Source organism: Giraffa tippelskirchi, chromosome 14 (assembly GCF_054371585.1).
Source record: "Giraffa tippelskirchi isolate mGirTip1 chromosome 14, T2T-mGirTip1v1.2.pri, whole genome shotgun sequence".
In the NCBI taxonomy this organism is placed as follows: Eukaryota; Metazoa; Chordata; class Mammalia; order Artiodactyla; family Giraffidae; genus Giraffa; species Giraffa tippelskirchi.
The window spans coordinates 9292121-9314613 of record NC_137288.1 but is presented as its reverse complement, the minus strand read 5'-3'; the positions used below and the strand labels follow the sequence as shown (position 1 = coordinate 9314613).

Here is a 22493-nt window from a genome sequence, read left to right as displayed (position 1 = left end):
TGCTGTGGCCAAGTTCCCCCCTTCTCTGAGCACCAGCTTCATCCTCTCGAATGAGGACATCGATTGCTACCTTGGCACGTTACTCTCTTCATCCTGTGAAGACTCATTAGGCTTATCCTACAATTACTAGCTGGCCCGAAGAGATATCTCCTGAATCCAGATTAAGCTGGAGTCTCCCAGGCTCATCTGGCATGTCTTCCCTGAAGTCTGCCAAAACCCACACCCTTGCATTTCCAGGGACTCCCCTTAGCCAGCTGGGCAGAAAACCCAGCATGGTTCAAACAAGCTGACAGACAAGCGGGAGAGGACTCACGGGCAGACGGCTTCCCTCAGGTCTCGGGTGGAGCTCTGGGACCACAGCAGCAACGGGCCATCCCAGGCCCTGGGCTCAGCAGCGCCCTCATTCTCAGGCCGGCGGCTCTGCCCTGAGGGGAGCAGGAAGGTCACCAACTGCCGCAGGCGGGCCTCACGCCCCTCCCACTGCTGGAGCCTGACCTCCCCCGGCCCCACCCCTTCCCCTACCCCAGCAGGACGACAGCTCGTCTTCCCCTGGCTTCCAACGGGAGGCCCGGCCCTGGGCCCCGATTGGGCACTGCCCCAGCCCGGAGCCAATCACAGTGGCCAGGGAGGTGGAACGCACCGATTGGCCAGGGCCAGGTCATGTGACCATACTCCCCAGGAAACTCAAATATTACCAAGGTTCCCTAAGAAACCAATGAACAGAATTATCCAGTAAAGGCAAACCGTGCTTTTTAATGAGGCCAATGTCACAGAAAAAAAAAAAATGCTTCACAATGAACTGCTCAAGGAAGCTACTAAATAAACTTTCAGAAAAGTTTAGTAGTTTTTTTTTTTTTTTTTAATAGGGTGACGGAGAGCTATACCTTTCCCGTCTATGTGAATTTAGGTTTAAACTAGATTTCCCTTGGCTATTATATAAGACAAAAAACCCCACATCCCCCCCTTTCACTCCCCCCACCCCCAAAAAGTGTTTTAATCTATAGAATTTTTGTGTCCTCAGTTGTGTCTGATTCGCGGCAACTCACGAACTCTACACAGCCAGGCTCTTCCGTCCATGGAATTCAGGGCAATTTTTTCTGTCCCAGTAAATGCCCACCCTGGGTGATCCAAAGGCAAGGGCTCAGAGGCTCCTGAGAGACTAACTCCTTTCAGCTGAGCACAGAGCTGGCTCCTCACTGGGATGCCTGTGGCCTGGGGCTCCCTGAGGGGAGAGCAGCACTCGCCCCACCGTGTGGTCACTGCTGGAAGTGCAGGCTGCTCCTCACTCCCCCTTGACAGTGTCCCTGAGGGCAGAACAGTGTGAATCGAATCAAGGTGGAAATGCAAACTCCAATGCAACCAAACTCCCCACAAGGTCTCTAAAACCACTCAGGAACAGGGAATTGGAAACTGCAGGGGATGACAGGAATGGAGATGGAGACTTGACACCTTTCACCGAGTTCACTTCCAGTTATCCCTAGACAAACTTTCCATGAAAACTTGTCACAAATCTCGAAGAACAATGAGCAGAAACCGGACACGTGCTTTGAGTCTTCACACACAAAACTAAAAGCCAGTCCACAAAAAAAAAAAACCCAGAGAATACAGTGGACTTTGCAAAATCAAAGATATCTACTGTGGGAAAGACCTCATGACAAAAGCAAAAGACAGGTCATACATCGCGAGACGAATGAGTGGAAACACAAAGCTTATCAAGGATGTGTCTCCAAACAGACAAAGAACACCAACACAACAAGCCTGTGAAAACTAGGGAAAGGTCTGAAGGGACACCAGACTGAGGAAGACACACACAGAGGATCCCGGATGATGTCCAGCACTGAGGGCCTGAAGAAACAACAGTCTAGTTGCACCCCCTCAGGCCTGTGTGACCGTGGATGAGGCCTCTGTTTCCCGGTGGCTCTGAGAGATGGACAGGGAGGAAGGGGAAGAGAAGTCACTTGCATTTCTAATACTCACAGCAAAGTCTTCCAACGAGAAGGGAATTATCACCCCCACTGACAATGCCATTCACTGAAGTGATACCCACCAGTCCATCTAACCCAGAAGGGAAGGATGGACCTGTTCTCACAAAACGGCGAGAGATGGAAGAAGGAAGATCAAGCCCACACCAATCACTGGAAAGAGAAGCTGTGCTCAGGGCTTGAAAGAATTCCTATTGGGAAAATGATGTCACAGCCCCACAAGGCAATCCACAGCTTCGATGCTATTCCTCCCAAAATGCCAATGCATTTTCGCACCGAACAAAGAATTGCAAAAGGGGTACGGAGACAGAAAAGAGCCTAAACTGTCAATACAATCCGACGAAAAAGCCCCGATACGGACATCCAAGGTTGTGTGAAAGGAAATTAGACGACCAAACTAGGATCCTCAGGAGAGTATCGGAGAAGGCAATGGCGACCCACTCCAGTACTCTTGCCTGGAAAACGTCCTGGACGGAGGAGCCTGGTAGGCTGCAGGCCATGGGGTCACGCAGAGTCAGACACGACTGAAGTGACTTAGCCGCAGCAGCAGCAGCAGGACAGTATGCTATTGGGAATACAACAACACACACAGATCCAGATCGATGGAATAAAGTGGAGGGTCCAGAAACAAACCCCAGCATCCATGGTCAACTCATCTCTGACACAGAAGGGGAGAATATCCAAATGGGAACAAGAAAGCCTCTTCAATCAATGTCCATGGGAAAACCAGACAGCTACATCTGAAGAACGCTATTGGTTTTGATCTCATACCACCTCAATATAGGGGGAAAACCTCACCCTAAAGACTGATGTCATGAGATAGCTAGAAAGAAGCGTAGGTCAAAGGCTCCTTAACATCAGAGTCTCCTTGCCATTTGCTGGGCGGAGGTCGAAATGGGTCTCTTCAAGTAAGGCAAAGAGGTACACGAAGTACACCCATGGGTTTCCATCCAATGGAACCTCTTCACAACAGAGAAGCTAAGCATTCACAAATGCAAAAGATAGGAAACAGAACATGAGAGACTCCTTGCAAGTGGTGTATCTGAGAAGGGGTTCATATGGAAAGAGACGAAGAATGCACAGCACTCAGATTCCAAGAAACAACACCACCACCACCCTTGACCCTTCCCCCATGACCAACTCTGACCTAAAGCCTTTCTCTCCCTCTAACCTATCCCTAAAACATAACCCTCATCTAATCATATACATGTGCATCCCTAGCATCCATCCATCCACACACGAGAGAGAAAGAGGAAGACACAGACGGAACTGAGAAAGGAAAAGAGAGGGACACAGCCAGAGAGAGACACGGAACCAAAGAGAGGAAAGGAGTCGACGGTCCAGACTTTTCCTCAATCTGCCTCGAAGGTAGAAGCAATGACAGCGCCCTTCCACCCCAGAAGGGGGAAAAGGATGGAAGGTTTGGAGAGGAAAAGACAAGAACGCAGGGAGCCATTAGAAGCTCAGCCACCCGCAGAAGCCGAGCTGGGACACTTGAACAGAATCTCAATGGAAACAGAGGAGCAGAAAGTTGGCTACTCTTTTCTATAAGAGAGGGAGACCTTCGAGTCTTCCTTTCGGTCCTCCAACTTGGATGCGGGGTCTCAAAACAGTCAGGAGGGGGAGTGCCTTTTCCTGGGTACCACGGCACATCCAGGCCTCGTTCTGCCCCATTCTGTGCTGTGTCAGCCCTGGATGGAATCTTTCTTTCTGAAGTCTCAGCGCACAAGCTCCACATGATATCGGCCCCAGGTGGAAAGGCATGGAGCTGCTCGTAGGCCGACAGACCTAGGAAGCAGATGGGAGAATGACCACCACTCTGCAGATGGAGAGACTGGGGCAACCCTGAGGGGCATATGCTTGTCCAGGGCCACACCACTTATGAGAAGAAGGAGCCTGGTCTGAGAGCAGTGGGGTCCTCGGAGCTCAGGCCCTGGCTGAACCCAGGCCTCCCCAGGGCTGTGGGCTGGGCTGTGTGGGTGTCACTGTGCCTGCACATGGCCTAAGGGGGGTGGTCGAGCAGTCAGAAACCCAGAGATTCCCTTGGGAAGTTTTGGGGAAGGGACCTCAGCACGAACCCCAGGAGATGATGTCACCTGCCGGCAACAGAACCCAACAGAACCCGCAGCCCGGGTATCCAGGCCTCCAGAGCGGAGAGGAGCCCCCAGCCAGTTCACTGGCTGCCAGGATGTTCTGCTGTTTGCCCCTGCCCAGAGGCCGGGGCCTCAGGAGTGCTCACAGGCAGTGTGCGCGGGCACCCTGTCGACGTTGGCTCAGGACACCCCCGAGAGGCCTCTGGCCCTTTGCCCGGAGAAACAGAAAGGTAACACGGGGAGCCCCAGGACGGACCAGGCCGCCTCTCCCATGCCACCCGGAAACACCGGGTCCTTTGCCCGTGTGTGTGGATGCGGGTTTCTTGGGGTGTGTCTCCCTCAAGGAAGCCCAGGCGGATGTGGGGTCAGAAGCCTGCGGACAAGTTGTGTCCACACCCCAGGGGAGAGCAGGCTGGGCGGGATGGGGAGAGTGCGGGCAGCGGCGGCCGCCCAGGCGGACCTCACACCCTCAGGTGGGTCTCTTTCCTCCCGGGTGGGGATCTGAGCAGACACACGTCTCTGACCCTTCTGGGAAGAGAAGTTCGAGCAGGCAGAAGCAGCGGCTCCACTGCCCAGGCCCAGCTCAGAAAACTCCTAGCATGGCTGGCTGACGGTCACTGTCGTTGCAGAGCTTCCCACGTGATGAGGCCGAGGACGGGGACACCCCATCCACCTCCCGGAGGGAGGGGTCGGAGCACCACCCCCCCGCCCGTGAGGCCCAGTGCAGGCTCCAGGTGAGCGTGCCCACGGAGGCATCAGCCCCACCGGGGGAGAAGCGGAGGCGGGGAAGGCCTGCTGCCGACACACCGCCCAGGATACACCCGGCGGCCCAGTCTGAGGCTGCCACGGAGCTCAGCACACCCGGCTCCGACCCAGAGTCCCGAGAACCCCGGCCTCTGAGGCAGCAGGAGGACCTGGAGCCCAGCACGCCAGAGCACAGAGGTGAGGACGCTGGGGCTGGTGCACGGGAGTGTGTGGGGAGGGGGTGCTGAGCTACACAGGGACGAGTCCCCGAAAGCTGCTGCTGGGCCTGCAGCAAGCGCTGGCCTCACACCCCCCGCCCCCCATCTTGCACACTTCAGTCCCAAAAGACATCCGACGCTGGGTATTCTTTGGGAATCTCTTGGAAGCTTTCTGTCCCGGGAGACGCACATGCCAAGGCTGGCCTGTGGGCAAACTTTGCTTCTCCCCCAGCTCTAGCACTGGCCTCCAACTGGAACCAGGCTCCGCTTCCCAGACCTGTCCCTACAGAGGTGCTGGCTCCAGGTGCAGGACCCAGGGATCCACCGAGGGCAGATGGAGAACCGAGACTTGCCCTCGCAGAGACACCAGGCCAGCTGGGTACTGGCCAGCACACCGGGCAGATCGGATCTCCATGCCTGCAGGACCCCCAGCCCCAGGCACTGATGTCCCACCCCCTCAGCCAGAACCTCCACCTCCACGTGCACCTCTACCTGCTCGGGCTCTGGCAGGAGAACCCGAGGCAGAGGAGGAGTCACCGCCTCGGCAGGGAGAGCCTGCCCTGGCTCCCGCGCAACACCCAGACGCCCACGATGACTCACCCACCCCTGCAGGGAGAACGAGCCCCCGCTCTGGACAGACACCCAGAGCCCTTGCCGGAAACACCACGTCCAGGGGAGCGGTCGGCTCTGCAGCCTCCATCCCCGTCTGCTCACCGTGGACGCTGGCAACTCGGTCTGCCCCCAGGGGACATGGAGTTCCTTTCCCCTGAACTGCTTTGCAGTTGCTTTGTTTCCACCTTTCTGGTGATGTTTTATTTTTTGTATGGTTTCCTGTACTTTTGTTGGTTAAGTTGGGATTAGTAAACGTTTTCATCATTGTTGCAATTTGGGAACACTGTTGTGTAACTCTGGTGATACTGTGTTACCATCACCACTTTGTAGTTTCAGACCCGTTTGATCTTTATGCCCCACCCCCCAACAAAGCCTGGATTCAAGGCAAGCACGCCCTGTTCATCCCTTCCCCCGATCCTGAACACAATTTCATCCTTTCTTTGTGCATTCCTTCCTATATTCTTGGTGTCCCCAATCAATGACTCTCAGTGAAATGACTGACGGAGTGTTTTTTGGACTCTCCAACTACTGTAAGACTCCATTGGAGAGTTCTCATTTGTATGTCATTTGAACTAGCCTTTGATATCTGAAAGGACGGTGTACGTCCTTTCAAGATACCATGTGCCAAACGAAGCCCTTTTGGCAACTGCCATCATTATCTCCAGGCAGGCATTGCTGTGTCAAGGGTGACATCTCAGCCAGAAGGCAGAGGCTGAGCTCGTCTTGTTGCACCAGCTCCCAAAAGAAGCCAAGAAAGGGAGCTGGAACAACAAACCACCCCAACACCCAGGAAAGCGTTCTTCATGACAGAAGGCTAGAAAATGACCCAACATCCTTGTGGCCCAGAACCCCTCTAGAAAATGACTGTTCCGTAAAAAAGAGAAACACATGGGAAGTTCCAAGGAGAGGCAATGCCCATGGCCCGTGTACTTGAGAGACGGCCTGACCGCTCCGGGGAAGACACGCACCGACGGAACCCCTTGGGAAACAGCAGTGATAGTCCTCACCGTCGTAAGGGTTTCCTCTGGGGACAACCTGCCCGGGGCACCACACGAGGGAGCAGACCGGCTTCTCTTCCTCTGCCCCCACACCATTCACTCATGAAGGCAGCTCAGGTGTTCTCATGCCCTGCCTGCCTGCCTGCCTGGCTCATCCGTGAGCTGTGACCACCTACAGGGCAGGACTCCACCTTCTCCTCTCTGTGTACCGTGAATCTGCACACAGTGGGCTTGCAGAACCTTAGGAGACTTGAGCCATTCCCACTCGAGCCAGAACCCTCCCCAGGAAGGAAAACAGCTGTGGAGTCATTTTGGCCCCAGCACTGGTTCGAAAGCCTGGCGCCTCCTACAGCCTCTACGGTGTGAAGAGGGAGGTCCCTTCTGACAGAGCTTTCCGGGTCTCAGATCTAAGCTGTTGTTTCACTGTCAGCTGTGTCTCTTCCGTTGCAGCCAGGTGGGCCACGCTGCTCCAAAGGAGCTCACAAGCTGAGTTTCAAGGGAGGTATAGAGAGGACAGGGATGGCTACAACGTACTGCAAACTGAGTGAGGGTCCCCACAATCCTCAGCAAAGGTCTGTGGTGTGCAAGTGGGGAGTAGAGGGCCCCCAAGTTCCAAAGGAAGGGAGGTAGTCGGGAGCTAAAGCCCTTGGCCGCTGTGGTAGTAGCTGCAGATGGCAGCTCGTCCACAGTGCACTTCGAATGAGGTCATATGAGCGGGACTCTGGAAATGGCTCCGAAATCGGGAGAAAGGGGTCAGGGTATGTGGGAATCCGGCGGGGGTGGGGGGTGGATGAAGGAAGGTGTCCCTCCTCTCTCCAGTGCAATTTGGTTTGGTGAGTCTCAAAGCTACCAGATGGCACTTCCCAAGTCAGGCCCCCGCAGGAATCAGGGTGGGCTGCGTGCCTCGGCCCCTGCCACAGGGACAAGCCACACCAGTGGCCTCCCTGAGCTCCAATGGCCGGATCTGGGGGTTCTGTCTGGGTGCACACCTCCTTGCTGTGGCCAAGTTCCCCCCTTCTCTGAGCACCAGCTTCATCCTCTCGAATGAGGACATCGATTGCTACCTTGGCACGTTACTCTCTTCATCCTGTGAAGACTCATTAGGCTTATCCTACAATTACTAGCTGGCCCGAAGAGATATCTCCTGAATCCAGATTAAGCTGGAGTCTCCCAGGCTCACCTGGCCTGTCTTCCCTGAAGTCTGCCAAAACCCACACCCTTGCATTTCCAGGGACTCCCCTTAGCCAGCTGGGCAGAAAACCCAGCATGCTTCAAACAAGCTGACAGACAAGCGGGAGAGGACTCACGGGCAGACGGCTTCCCTCAGGTCTCGGGTGGAGCTCTGGGACCACAGCAGCAACGGGCCATCCCAGGCCCTGGGCTCAGCAGCGCCCTCATTCTCAGGCCGGCGGCTCTGCCCTGAGGGGAGCAGGAAGGTCACCAACTGCCGCAGGCGGGCCTCACGCCCCTCCCACTGCTGGAGCCTGACCTCCCCCGGCCCCACCCCTTCCCCTACCCCAGCAGGACGACAGCTCATCTTCCCCTGGCTTCCAACGGGAGGCCCGGCCCTGGGCCCCGATTGGGCACTGCCCCAGCCCGGAGCCAATCACAGTGGCCAGGGAGGTGGAACGCACCGATTGGCCAGGGCCAGGTCATGGGACCATACTCCCCAGGAAACTCAAATATTACCAAGGTTCCCTAAGAAACCAATGAACAGAATTATCCAGTAAAGGCAAACCGTGCTTTTTAATGAGGCCAATGTCACAGAAAAAAAAAAATGCTTCACAATGAACTGCTCAAGGAAGCTACTAAATAAACTTTCAGAAAAGTTTAGTAGTTTTTTTTTTTTTTTTTTAATAGGGTGACGGAGAGCTATACCTTTCCCGTCTATGTGAATTTAGGTTTAAACTAGATTTCCCTTGGCTATTATATAAGACAAAAAAACCCACATCCCCCCCTTTCACTCCCCCCCACCCCCAAAAAGTGTTTTAATCTATAGAATTTTTGTGTCCTCAGTTGTGTCTGATTCGCGGCAACTCACGAACTCTACACAGCCAGGCTCTTCCGTCCATGGAATTCAGGGCAATTTTTTCTGTCCCAGTAAATGCCCACCCTGGGTGATCCAAAGGCAAGGGCTCAGAGGCTCCTGAGAGACTAACTCCTTTCAGCTGAGCACAGAGCTGGCTCCTCACTGGGATGCCTGTGGCCTGGGGCTCCCTGAGGGGAGAGCAGCACTCGCCCCACCGTGTGGTCACTGCTGGAAGTGCAGGCTGCTCCTCACTCCCCCTTGACAGTGTCCCTGAGGGCAGAACAGTGTGAATCGAATCAAGGTGGAAATGCAAACTCCAATGCAACCAAACTCCCCACAAGGTCTCTAAAACCACTCAGGAACAGGGAATTGGAAACTGCAGGGGATGACAGGAATGGAGATGGAGACTTGACACCTTACACCGAGTTCACTTCCAGTTATCCCTAGACAAACTTTCCATGAAAACTTGTCACAAATCTCGAAGAACAATGAGCAGAAACCGGACACGTGCTTTGAGTCTTCACACACAAAACTAAAAGCCAGTCCACAAAAAAAAAAACCCAGAGAATACAGTGGACTTTGCAAAATCAAAGATATCTACTGTGGGAAAGACCTCATGACAAAAGCAAAAGACAGGTCATACATCGCGAGACGAATGAGTGGAAACACAAAGCTTATCAAGGATGTGTCTCCAAACAGACAAAGAACACCAACACAACAAGCCTGTGAAAACTAGGGAAAGGTCTGAAGGGACACCAGACTGAGGAAGACACACACAGAGGATCCCGGATGATGTCCAGCACTGAGGGCCTGAAGAAACAACAGTCTAGTTGCACCCCCTCAGGCCTGTGTGACCGTGGATGAGGCCTCTGTTTCCCGGTGGCTCTGAGAGATGGACAGGGAGGAAGGGGAAGAGAAGTCACTTGCATTTCTAATACTCACAGCAAAGTCTTCCAACGAGAAGGGAATTATCACCCCCACTGACAATGCCATTCACTGAAGTGATACCCACCAGTCCATCTAACCCAGAAGGGAAGGATGGACCTGTTCTCACAAAACGGCGAGAGATGGAAGAAGGAAGATCAAGCCCACACCAATCACTGGAAAGAGAAGCTGTGCTCAGGGCTTGAAAGAATTCCTATTGGGAAAATGATGTCACAGCCCCACAAGGCAATCCACAGCTTCGATGCTATTCCTCCCAAAATGCCAATGCATTTTCGCACCGAACAAAGAATTGCAAAAGGGGTACGGAGACAGAAAAGAGCCTAAACTGTCAATACAATCCGACGAAAAAGCCCCGATACGGACATCCAAGGTTGTGTGAAAGGAAATTAGACGACCAAACTAGGATCCTCAGGAGAGTATCGGAGAAGGCAATGGCGACCCACTCCAGTACCCTTGCCTGGAAAATGTCCTGGACGGAGGAGCCTGGTAGGCTGCAGGCCATGGGGTCGCGCAGAGTCAGACACGACTGAAGTGACTTAGCCGCAGCAGCAGCAGCAGGACAGTATGCTATTGGGAATACAACAACACACACAGATCCAGATCGATGGAATAAAGTGGAGGGTCCAGAAACAAACCCCAGCATCCATGGTCAACTCATCTCTGACACAGAAGGGGAGAATATCCAAATGGGAACAAGAAAGCCTCTTCAATCAATGTCCATGGGAAAACCAGACAGCTACATCTGAAGAACGCTATTGGTTTTGATCTCATACCACCTCAATATAGGGGGAAAACCTCACCCTAAAGACTGATGTCATGAGATAGCTAGAAAGAAGCGTAGGTCAAAGGCTCCTTAACATCAGAGTCTCCTTGCCATTTGCTGGGCGGAGGTCGAAATGGGTCTCTTCAAGTAAGGCAAAGAGGTACACGAAGTACACCCATGGGTTTCCATCCAATGGAACCTCTTCACAACAGAGAAGCTAAGCATTCACAAATGCAAAAGATAGGAAACAGAACATGAGAGACTCCTTGCAAGTGGTGTATCTGAGAAGGGGTTCATATGGAAAGAGACGAAGAATGCACAGCACTCAGATTCCAAGAAACAACACCACCACCACCCTTGACCCTTCCCCCATGACCAACTCCGACCTAAAGCCTTTCTCTCCCTCTAACCTATCCCTAAAACATAACCCTCATCTAATCATATACATGTGCATCCCTAGCATCCATCCATCCACACACGAGAGAGAAAGAGGAAGACACAGACGGAACTGAGAAAGGAAAAGAGAGGGACACAGCCAGAGAGAGACACGGAACCAAAGAGAGGAAAGGAGTCGACGGTCCAGACTTTTCCTCAATCTGCCTCGAAGGTAGAAGCAATGACAGCGCCCTTCCACCCCAGAAGGGGGAAAAGGACGGAAGGTTTGGAGAGGAAAAGACAAGAACGCAGGGAGCCATTAGAAGCTCAGCCACCCGCAGAAGCCAAGCTGGGACACTTGAACAGAATCTCAATGGAAACAGAGGAGCAGAAAGTTGGCTACTCTTTTCTGTAAGAGAGGGAGACCTTCGAGTCTTCCTTTCGGTCCTCCAACTTGGATGCGGGGTCTCAAAACAGTCAGGAGGGGGAGTGCCTTTTCCTGGGTACCACGGCGCATCCAGGCCTCGTTCTGCCCCATTCTGTGCTGTGTCAGCCCTGGATGGAATCTTTCTTTCTGAAGTCTCAGCGCACAAGCTCCACGTGATATCGGCCCCAGGTGGAAAGGCATGGAGCTGCTCGTAGGCCGACAGACCTAGGAAGCAGATGGGAGAATGACCACCGCTCTGCAGATGGAGAGACTGGGGCAACCCTGAGGGGCATATGCTTGTCCAGGGCCACACCACTTATGAGAAGAAGGAGCCTGGTCTGAGAGCAGTGGGGTCCTCGGAGCTCAGGCCCTGGCTGAACCCAGGCCTCCCCAGGGCTGTGGGCTGGGCTGTGTGGGTGTCACTGTGCCTGCACATGGCCCAAGGGGGGTGGTCGCGCAGTCAGAAACCCAGAGATTCCCTTGGGAAGTTTTGGGGAAGGGACCTCAGCACGAACCCCAGGAGATGATGTCACCTGCCGGCAACAGAACCCAACAGAACCCGCAGCCCGGGTATCCAGGCCTCCAGAGCGGAGAGGAGCCCCCAGCCAGTTCACTGGCTGCCAGGATGTTCGGCTGTTTGCCCCTGCCCAGAGGCCGGGGCCTCAGGAGTGCTCACAGGCAGTGTGCGCGGGCACCCTGTCGACGTTGGCTCAGGACACCCCCGAGAGGCCTCTGGCCCTTTGCCCGGAGAAACAGAAAGGTAACACGGGGAGCCCCAGGACGGACCAGGCCGCCTCTCCCATGCCACCCGGAAACACCGGGTCCTTTGCCTGTGTGTGTGGATGCGGGTTTCTTGGGGTGTGTCTCCCTCAAGGAAGCCCAGGCGGATGTGGGGTCAGAAGCCTGCGGACAAGTTGTGTCCACACCTCAGGGGAGAGCAGGCTGGGCGGGATGGGGAGAGTGCGGGCAGCGGCGGCCGCCCAGGCGGACCTCACACCCTCAGGTGGGTCTCTTTCCTCCCGGGTGGGGATCTGAGCAGACACACGTCTCTGACCCTTCTGGGAAGAGAAGTTCGAGCAGGCAGAAGCAGCGGCTCCACTGCCCAGGCCCAGCTCGGAAAACTCCTAGCATGGCTGGCTGACGGTCACTGTCGTTGCAGAGCTTCCCACGTGATGAGGCCGAGGACGGGGACACCCCATCCACCTCCCGGAGGGAGGGGTCGGAGCACCACCCCCCCGCCCGTGAGGCCCAGTGCAGGCTCCAGGTGAGCGTGCCCACGGAGGCATCAGCCCCACCGGGGGAGAAGCGGAGGCGGGGAAGGCCTGCTGCCGACACACCGCCCAGGATACACCCGGCGGCCCAGTCTGAGGCTGCCACGGAGCTCAGCACACCCGGCTCCGACCCAGAGTCCCGAGAACCCCGGCCTCTGAGGCAGCAGGAGGACCTGGAGCCCAGCACGCCAGAGCACAGAGGTGAGGACGCTGGGGCTGGTGCACGGGAGTGTGTGGGGAGGGGGTGCTGAGCTACACAGGGACGAGTCCCCGAAAGCTGCTGCTGGGCCTGCAGCAAGCGCTGGCCTCACACCCCCCGCCCCCCATCTTGCACACTTCAGTCCCAAAAGACATCCGACGCTGGGTATTCTTTGGGAATCTCTTGGAAGCTTTCTGTCCCGGGAGACGCACATGCCAAGGCTGGCCTGTGGGCAAACTTTGCTTCTCCCCCAGCTCTAGCACTGGCCTCCAACTGGAACCAGGCTCCGCTTCCCAGACCTGTCCCTACAGAGGTGCTGGCTCCAGGTGCAGGACCCAGGGATCCACCGAGGGCAGATGGAGAACCGAGACTTGCCCTCGCAGAGACACCAGGCCAGCTGGGTACTGGCCAGCACACCGGGCAGATCGGATCTCCATGCCTGCAGGACCCCCAGCCCCAGGCACTGATGTCCCACCCCCTCAGCCAGAACCTCCACCTCCACGTGCACCTCTACCTGCTCGGGCTCTGGCAGGAGAACCCGAGGCAGAGGAGGAGTCACCGCCTCGGCAGGGAGAGCCTGCCCTGGCTCCCGCGCAACACCCAGACGCCCACGATGACTCACCCACCCCTGCAGGGAGAACGAGCCCCCGCTCTGGACAGACACCCAGAGCCCTTGCCGGAAACACCACGTCCAGGGGAGCGGTCGGCTCTGCAGCCTCCATCCCCGTCTGCTCACCGTGGACGCTGGCAACTCGGTCTGCCCCCAGGGGACATGGAGTTCCTTTCCCCTGAACTGCTTTGCAGTTGCTTTGTTTCCACCTTTCTGGTGATGTTTTATTTTTTGTATGGTTTCCTGTACTTTTGTTGGTTAAGTTGGGATTAGTAAACTTTTTCATCATTGTTGCAATTTGGGAACACTGTTGTGTAACTCTGGTGATACTGTGTTACCATCACCACTTTGTAGTTTCAGACCCGTTTGATCTTTATGCCCCACCCCCCAACAAAGCCTGGATTCAAGGCAAGCACGCCCTGTTCATCCCTTCCCCCGATCCTGAACACAATTTCATCCTTTCTTTGTGCATTCCTTCCTATATTCTTGGTGTCCCCAATCAATGACTCTCAGTGAAATGACTGAAGGAGTGTTTTTTGGACTCTCCAACTACTGTAAGACTCCATTGGAGAGTTCTCATTTGTATGTCATTTGAACTAGCCTTTGATAACTGAAAGGACGGTGTACGTCCTTTCAAGATACCATGTGCCAAACGAAGCCCTTTTGGCAACTGCCATCATTATCTCCAGGCAGGCATTGCTGTGTCAAGGGTGACATCTCAGCCAGAAGGCAGAGGCTGAGCTCGTCTTGTTGCACCAGCTCCCAAAAGAAGCCAAGAAAGGGAGCTGGAACAACAAACCACCCCAACACCCAGGAAAGCGTTCTTCATGACAGAAGGCTAGAAAATGACCCAACATCCTTGTGGCCCAGAACCCCTCTAGAAAATCACTGTTCCATAAAAAAGAGAAACACATGGGAAGTTCCAAGGAGAGGCAATGCCCATGGCCCGTGTACTTGAGAGACGGCCTGACCGCTCCGGGGAAGACACGCACCGACGGAACCCCTTGGGAAACAGCAGTGATAGTCCTCACCGTCGTAAGGGTTTCCTCTGGGGACAACCTGCCCGGGGCACCACACGAGGGAGCAGACCGGCTTCTCTTCCTCTGCCCCCACACCATTCACTCATGAAGGCAGCTCAGGTGTTCTCATGCCCTGCCTGCCTGCCTGCCTGGCTCATCCGTGAGCTGTGACCACCTACAGGGCAGGACTCCACCTTCTCCTCTCTGTGTACCGTGAATCTGCACACAGTGGGCTTGCAGAACCTTAGGAGACTTGAGCCATTCCCACTCGAGCCAGAACCCTCCCCAGGAAGGAAAACAGCTGTGGAGTCATTTTGGCCCCAGCACTGGTTCGAAAGCCTGGCGCCTCCTACAGCCTCTACGGTGTGAAGAGGGAGGTCCCTTCTGACAGAGCTTTCCGGGTCTCAGATCTAAGCTGTTGTTTCACTGTCAGCTGTGTCTCTTCCGTTGCAGCCAGGTGGGCCACGCTGCTCCAAAGGAGCTCACAAGCTGAGTTTCAAGGGAGGTATAGAGAGGACAGGGATGGCTACAACGTACTGCAAACTGAGTGAGGGTCCCCACAATCCTCAGCAAAGGTCTGTGGTGTGCAAGTGGGGAGTAGAGGGCCCCCAAGTTCCAAAGGAAGGGAGGTAGTCGGGAGCTAAAGCCCTTGGCCGCTGTGGTAGTAGCTGCAGATGGCAGCTCGTCCACAGTGCACTTCGAATGAGGTCATATGAGCGGGACTCTGGAAATGGCTCCGAAATCGGGAGAAAGGGGTCAGGGTATGTGGGAATCCGGCGGGGGTGGGGGGTGGATGAAGGAAGGTGTCCCTCCTCTCTCCAGTGCAATTTGGTTTGGTGAGTCTCAAAGCTACCAGATGGCACTTCCCAAGTCAGGCCCCCGCAGGAATCAGGGTGGGCTGCGTGCCTCGGCCCCTGCCACAGGGACAAGCCACACCAGTGGCCTCCCTGAGCTCCAATGGCCGGATCTGGGGGTTCTGTCTGGGTGCACACCTCCTTGCTGTGGCCAAGTTCCCCCCTTCTCTGAGCACCAGCTTCATCCTCTCGAATGAGGACATCGATTGCTACCTTGGCACGTTACTCTCTTCATCCTGTGAAGACTCATTAGGCTTATCCTACAATTACTAGCTGGCCCGAAGAGATATCTCCTGAATCCAGATTAAGCTGGAGTCTCCCAGGCTCATCTGGCATGTCTTCCCTGAAGTCTGCCAAAACCCACACCCTTGCATTTCCAGGGACTCCCCTTAGCCAGCTGGGCAGAAAACCCAGCATGCTTCAAACAAGCTGACAGACAAGCGGGAGAGGACTCACGGGCAGACGGCTTCCCTCAGGTCTCGGGTGGAGCTCTGGGACCACAGCAGCAACGGGCCATCCCAGGCCCTGGGCTCAGCAGCGCCCTCATTCTCAGGCCAGCGGCTCTGCCCTGAGGGGAGCAGGAAGGTCACCAACTGCCGCAGGCGGGCCTCACGCCCCTCCCACTGCTGGAGCCTGACCTCCCCCGGCCCCACCCCTTCCCCTACCCCAGCAGGACGACAGCTCGTCTTCCCCTGGCTTCCAACGGGAGGCCCGGCCCTGGGCCCCGATTGGGCACTGCCCCAGCCCGGAGCCAATCACAGTGGCCAGGGAGGTGGAACGCACCGATTGGCCAGGGCCAGGTCATGTGACCATACTCCCCAGGAAACTCAAATATTACCAAGGTTCCCTAAGAAACCAATGAACAGAATTATCCAGTAAAGGCAAACCGTGCTTTTTAATGAGGCCAATGTCACAGAAAAAAAAAAAATGCTTCACAATGAACTGCTCAAGGAAGCTACTAAATAAACTTTCAGAAAAGTTTAGTAGTTTTTTTTTTTTTTTTAATAGGGTGACGGAGAGCTATACCTTTCCCGTCTATGTGAATTTAGGTTTAAACTAGATTTCCCTTGGCTATTATATAAGACAAAAAAACCCACATCCCCCCCTTTCACTCCCCCCCACCCCCAAAAAGTGTTTTAATCTATAGAATTTTTGTGTCCTCAGTTGTGTCTGATTCGCGGCAACTCACGAACTCTACACAGCCAGGCTCTTCCGTCCATGGAATTCAGGGCAATTTTTTCTGTCCCAGTAAATGCCCACCCTGGGTGATCCAAAGGCAAGGGCTCAGAGGCTCCTGAGAGACTAACTCCTTTCAGCTGAGCACAGAGCTGGCTCCTCACTGGGATGCCTGTGGCCTGGGGCTCCCTGAGGGGAGAGCAGCACTCGCCCCACCGTGTGGTCACTGCTGGAAGTGCAGGCTGCTCCTCACTCCCCCTTGACAGTGTCCCTGAGGGCAGAACAGTGTGAATCGAATCAAGGTGGAAATGCAAACTCCAATGCAACCAAACTCCCCACAAGGTCTCTAAAACCACTCAGGAACAGGGAATTGGAAACTGCAGGGGATGACAGGAATGGAGATGGAGACTTGACACCTTACACTGAGTTCACTTCCAGTTATCCCTAGACAAACTTTCCATGAAAACTTGTCACAAATCTCGAAGAACAATGAGCAGAAACCGGACACGTGCTTTGAGTCTTCACACACAAAACTAAAAGCCAGTCCACAAAAAAAAAAAAACCCAGAGAATACAGTGGACTTTGCAAAATCAAAGATATCTACTGTGGGAAAGACCTCATGACAAAAGCAAAAGACAGGTCATACATCGCGAGACAAATGAGTGGAAACACAAACCTTATCAAGGATGTGTCTCCAAACAGACAAAGAACACCAACACAACAAGCCTGTGAAAACTAGGGAAAGGTCTGAAGGGACACCAGACTGAGGAAGACACACACAGAGGATCCCGGATGATGTCCAGCACTGAGGGCCTGAAGAAACAACAGTGTAGTTGCACCCCCTCAGGCCTGTGTGACCGTGGATGAGGCCTCTGTTTCCCGGTGGCTCTGAGAGATGGACAGGGAGGAAGGGGAAGAGAAGTCACTTGCATTTCTAATACTCACAGCAAAGTCTTCCAACGAGAAGGGAATTATCACCCCCACTGACAATGCCATTCACTGAAGTGATACCCACCAGTCCATCTAACCCAGAAGGGAAGGATGGACCTGTTCTCACAAAACGGCGAGAGATGGAAGAAGGAAGATCAAGCCCACACCAATCACTGGAAAGAGAAGCTGTGCTCAGGGCTTGAAAGAATTCCTATTGGGAAAATGATGTCACAGCCCCACAAGGCAATCCACAGCTTCGATGCTATTCCTCCCAAAATGCCAATGCATTTTCGCACCGAACAAAGAATTGCAAAAGGGGTACGGAGACAGAAAAGAGCCTAAACTGTCAATACAATCCGACGAAAAAGCCCCGATACGGACATCCAAGGTTGTGTGAAAGGAAATTAGACGACCAAACTAGGATCCTCAGGAGAGTATCGGAGAAGGCAATGGCGACCCACTCCAGTACTCTTGCCTGGAAAATGTCCTGGACGGAGGAGCCTGGTAGGCTGCAGGCCATGGGGTCACGCAGAGTCAGACACGACTGAAGTGACTTAGCCGCAGCAGCAGCAGCAGGACAGTATGCTATTGGGAATACAACAACACACACAGATCCAGATCGATGGAATAAAGTGGAGGGTCCAGAAACAAACCCCAGCATCCATGGTCAACTCATCTCTGACACAGAAGGGGAGAATATCCAAATGGGAACAAGAAAGCCTCTTCAATCAATGTCCATGGGAAAACCAGACAGCTACATCTGAAGAACGCTATTGGTTTTGATCTCATACCACCTCAATATAGGGGGAAAACCTCACCCTAAAGACTGATGTCATGAGATAGCTAGAAAGAAGCGTAGGTCAAAGGCTCCTTAACATCAGAGTCTCCTTGCCATTTGCTGGGCGGAGGTCGAAATGGGTCTCTTCAAGTAAGGCAAAGAGGTACACGAAGTACACCCATGGGTTTCCATCCAATGGAACCTCTTCACAACAGAGAAGCTAAGCATTCACAAATGCAAAAGATAGGAAACAGAACATGAGAGACTCCTTGCAAGTGGTGTATCTGAGAAGGGGTTCATATGGAAAGAGACGAAGAATGCACAGCACTCAGATTCCAAGAAACAACACCACCACCACCCTTGACCCTTCCCCCATGACCAACTCCGACCTAAAGCCTTTCTCTCCCTCTAACCTATCCCTAAAACATAACCCTCATCTAATCATATACATGTGCATCCCTAGCATCCATCCATCCACACACGAGAGAGAAAGAGGAAGACACAGACGGAACTGAGAAAGGAAAAGAGAGGGACACAGCCAGAGAGAGACACGGAACCAAAGAGAGGAAAGGAGTCGACGGTCCAGACTTTTCCTCAATCTGCCTCGAAGGTAGAAGCAATGACAGCGCCCTTCCACCCCAGAAGGGGGGAAAGGACGGAAGGTTTGGAGAGGAAAAGACAAGAACGCAGGGAGCCATTAGAAGCTCAGCCACCCGCAGAAGCCGAGCTGGGACACTTGAACAGAATCTCAATGGAAACAGAGGAGCAGAAAGTTGGCTACTCTTTTCTATAAGAGAGGGAGACCTTCGAGTCTTCCTTTCGGTCCTCCAACTTGGATGCGGGGTCTCAAAACAGTCAGGAGGGGGAGAGCCTTTTCCTGGGTACCACGGCGCATCCAGGCCTCGTTCTGCCCCATTCTGTGCTGTGTCAGCCCTGGATGGAATCTTTCTTTCTGAAGTCTCAGCGCACAAGCTCCACGTGATATCGGCCCCAGGTGGAAAGGCATGGAGCTGCTCGTAGGCCGACAGACCTAGGAAGCAGATGGGAGAATGACCACCACTCTGCAGATGGAGAGACTGGGGCAACCCTGAGGGGCATATGCTTGTCCAGGGCCACACCACTTATGAGAAGAAGGAGCCTGGTCTGAGAGCAGTGGGGTCCTCGGAGCTCAGGCCCTGGCTGAACCCAGGCCTCCCCAGGGCTGTGGGCTGGGCTGTGTGGGTGTCACTGTGCCTGCACATGGCCCAAGGGGGGTGGTCGAGCAGTCAGAAACCCAGAGATTCCCTTGGGAAGTTTTGGGGAAGGGACCTCAGCACGAACCCCAGGAGATGATGTCACCTGCCGGCAACAGAACCCAACAGAACCCGCAGCCCGGGTATCCAGGCCTCCAGAGCGGAGAGGAGCCCCCAGCCAGTTCACTGGCTGCCAAGATGTTCGGCTGTTTGCCCCTGCCCAGAGGCCGGGGCCTCAGGAGTGCTCACAGGCAGTGTGCGCGGGCACCCTGTCGACGTTGGCTCAGGACACCCCCGAGAGGCCTCTGGCCCTTTGCCCGGAGAAACAGAAAGGTAACACGGGGAGCCCCAGGACGGACCAGGCCGCCTCTCCCATGCCACCCGGAAACACCGGGTCCTTTGCCCGTGTGTGTGGATGCGGGTTTCTTGGGGTGTGTCTCCCTCAAGGAAGCCCAGGCGGATGTGGGGTCAGAAGCCTGCGGACAAGTTGTGTCCACACCCCAGGGGAGAGCAGGCTGGGCGGGATGGGGAGAGTGCGGGCAGCGGCGGCCGCCCAGGCGGACCTCACACCCTCAGGTGGGTCTCTTTCCTCCCGGGTGGGGATCTGAGCAGACACACGTCTCTGACCCTTCTGGGAAGAGAAGTTCGAGCAGGCAGAAGCAGCGGCTCCACTGCCCAGGCCCAGCTCGGAAAACTCCTAGCATGGCTGGCTGACGGTCACTGTCGTTGCAGAGCTTCCCACGTGATGAGGCCGAGGACGGGGACACCCCATCCACCTCCCGGAGGGAGGGGTCGGAGCACCACCCCCCCGCCCGTGAGGCCCAGTGCAGGCTCCAGGTGAGCGTGCCCACGGAGGCATCAGCCCCACCGGGGGAGAAGCGGAGGCGGGGAAGGCCTGCTGCCGAGACACCGCCCAGGATACACCCGGCGGCCCAGTCTGAGGCTGCCACGGAGCTCAGCACACCCGGCTCCGACCCAGAGTCCCGAGAACCCCGGCCTCTGAGGCAGCAGGAGGACCTGGAGCCCAGCACGCCAGAGCACAGAGGTGAGGACGCTGGGGCTGGTGCACGGGAGTGTGTGGGGAGGGGGTGCTGAGCTACACATGGACGACTCCCCGAAAGCTGCTGCTGGGCCTGCAGCAAGCGCTGGCCTCACACCCCCCGCCCCCCATCTTGCACACTTCAGTCCCAAAAGACATCCGACGCTGGGTATTCTTTGGGAATCTCTTGGAAGCTTTCTGTCCCGGGAGACGCACATGCCAAGGCTGGCCTGTGGGCAAACTTTGCTTCTCCCCCAGCTCTAGCACTGGCCTCCAACTGGAACCAGGCTCCGCTTCCCAGACCTGTCCCTACAGAGGTGCTGGCTCCAGGTGCAGGACCCAGGGATCCACCGAGGGCAGATGGAGAACCGAGACTTGCCCTCGCAGAGACACCAGGCCAGCTGGGTACTGGCCAGCACACCGGGCAGATCGGATCTCCATGCCTGCAGGACCCCCAGCCCCAGGCACTGATGTCCCACCCCCTCAGCCAGAACCTCCACCTCCACGTGCACCTCTACCTGCTCGGGCTCTGGCAGGAGAACCCGAGGCAGAGGAGGAGTCACCGCCTCGGCAGGGAGAGCCTGCCCTGGCTCCCGCGCAACACCCAGACGCCCACGATGACTCACCCACCCCTGCAGGGAGAACGAGCCCCCGCTCTGGACAGACACCCAGAGCCCTTGCCGGAAACACCACGTCCAGGGGAGCGGTCGGCTCTGCAGCCTCCATCCCCGTCTGCTCACCGTGGAGGCTGGCAACTCGGTCTGCCCCCAGGGGACATGGAGTTCCTTTCCCCTGAACTGCTTTGCATTTGCTTTGTTTCCACCTTTCTGGTGATGTTTTATTTTTTGTATGGTTTCCTGTACTTTTGTTGGTTAAGTTGGGATTAGTAAACTTTTTCATCATTGTTGCAATTTGGGAACACTGTTGTGTAACTCTGGTGATACTGTGTTACCATCACCACTTTGTAGTTTCAGACCCGTTTGATCTTTATGCCCCACCCCCCAACAAAGCCTGGATTCAAGGCAAGCACGCCCTGTTCATCCCTTCCCCCGATCCTGAACACAATTTCATCCTTTCTTTGTGCATTCCTTCCTATATTCTTGGTGTCCCCAATCAATGACTCTCAGTGAAATGACTGAAGGAGTGTTTTTTGGACTCTCCAACTACTGTAAGACTCCATTGGAGAGTTCTCATTTGTATGTCATTTGAACTAGCCTTTGATATCTGAAAGGACGGTGTACGTCCTTTCAAGATACCATGTGCCAAACGAAGCCCTTTTGGCAACTGCCATCATTATCTCCAGGCAGGCATTGCTGTGTCAAGGGTGACATCTCAGCCAGAAGGCAGAGGCTGAGCTCGTCTTGTTGCACCAGCTCCCAAAAGAAGCCAAGAAAGGGAGCTGGAACAACAAACCACCCCAACACCCAGGAAAGCGTTCTTCATGACAGAAGGCTAGAAAATGACCCAACATCCTTGTGGCCCAGAACCCCTCTAGAAAATCACTGTTCCATAAAAAAGAGAAACACATGGGAAGTTCCAAGGAGAGGCAATGCCCATGGCCCGTGTACTTGAGAGACGGCCTGACCGCTCCGGGGAAGACACGCACCGACGGAACCCCTTGGGAAACAGCAGTGATAGTCCTCACCGTCGTAAGGGTTTCCTCTGGGGACAACCTGCCCGGGGCACCACACGAGGGAGCAGACCGGCTTCTCTTCCTCTGCCCCCACACCATTCACTCATGAAGGCAGCTCAGGTGTTCTCATGCCCTGCCTGCCTGCCTGCCTGGCTCATCCGTGAGCTGTGACCACCTACAGGGCAGGACTCCACCTTCTCCTCTCTGTGTACCGTGAATCTGCACACAGTGGGCTTGCAGAACCTTAGGAGACTTGAGCCATTCCCACTCGAGCCAGAACCCTCCCCAGGAAGGAAAACAGCTGTGGAGTCATTTTGGCCCCAGCACTGGTTCGAAAGCCTGGCGCCTCCTACAGCCTCTACGGTGTGAAGAGGGAGGTCCCTTCTGACAGAGCTTTCCGGGTCTCAGATCTAAGCTGTTGTTTCACTGTCAGCTGTGTCTCTTCCGTTGCAGCCAGGTGGGCCACGCTGCTCCAAAGGAGCTCACAAGCTGAGTTTCAAGGGAGGTATAGAGAGGACAGGGATGGCTACAACGTACTGCAAACTGAGTGAGGGTCCCCACAATCC

At 55.0% G+C, this 22493-nt stretch overlaps 3 protein-coding genes and 1 long non-coding RNA gene across 4 annotated transcripts in view; 3 read left to right on the top strand and 1 right to left on the bottom strand.

The window, feature by feature from the left end:
• LOC145534148 (uncharacterized) overlaps positions 1 to 22493 on the bottom strand; it is a 770273-nt gene that overhangs the window by 55288 nt on the left and 692492 nt on the right. Inside the window, exons 91-93 of the long non-coding RNA XR_014074274.1 lie at positions 15596 to 15707; positions 7955 to 8066; positions 314 to 425 (exon numbers count right to left, since the gene is read on the bottom strand). This is a non-coding gene — a long non-coding RNA (uncharacterized LOC145534148). The remainder of the gene's footprint in view (positions 1 to 313; positions 426 to 7954; positions 8067 to 15595; positions 15708 to 22493) is intronic.
• On the top strand, positions 4107 to 5922 carry LOC145534123 (uncharacterized). The gene is made up of 3 exons (XM_081561496.1): positions 4107 to 4305; positions 4705 to 5017; positions 5270 to 5922. The coding sequence occupies exons 1-3, from the start codon at positions 4171 to 4173 to the stop codon at positions 5896 to 5898; spliced, it is 1077 nt and encodes a 358-aa protein (XP_081417622.1). The 5' UTR covers positions 4107 to 4170; the 3' UTR covers positions 5899 to 5922.
• Positions 11621 to 13571, top strand: LOC145534812 (uncharacterized). Its single transcript, XM_081563130.1, has 3 exons — positions 11621 to 11637; positions 12348 to 12658; positions 12911 to 13571. Exons 1-3 carry the CDS (start codon positions 11621 to 11623, stop codon positions 13537 to 13539), a joined length of 957 nt encoding a protein of 318 aa, XP_081419256.1. The 3' UTR covers positions 13540 to 13571.
• Positions 19403 to 21205, top strand: LOC145534120 (uncharacterized). The gene is made up of 3 exons (XM_081561493.1): positions 19403 to 19588; positions 19988 to 20300; positions 20553 to 21205. Exons 1-3 carry the CDS (start codon positions 19454 to 19456, stop codon positions 21179 to 21181), a joined length of 1077 nt encoding a protein of 358 aa, XP_081417619.1. The 5' UTR covers positions 19403 to 19453; the 3' UTR covers positions 21182 to 21205.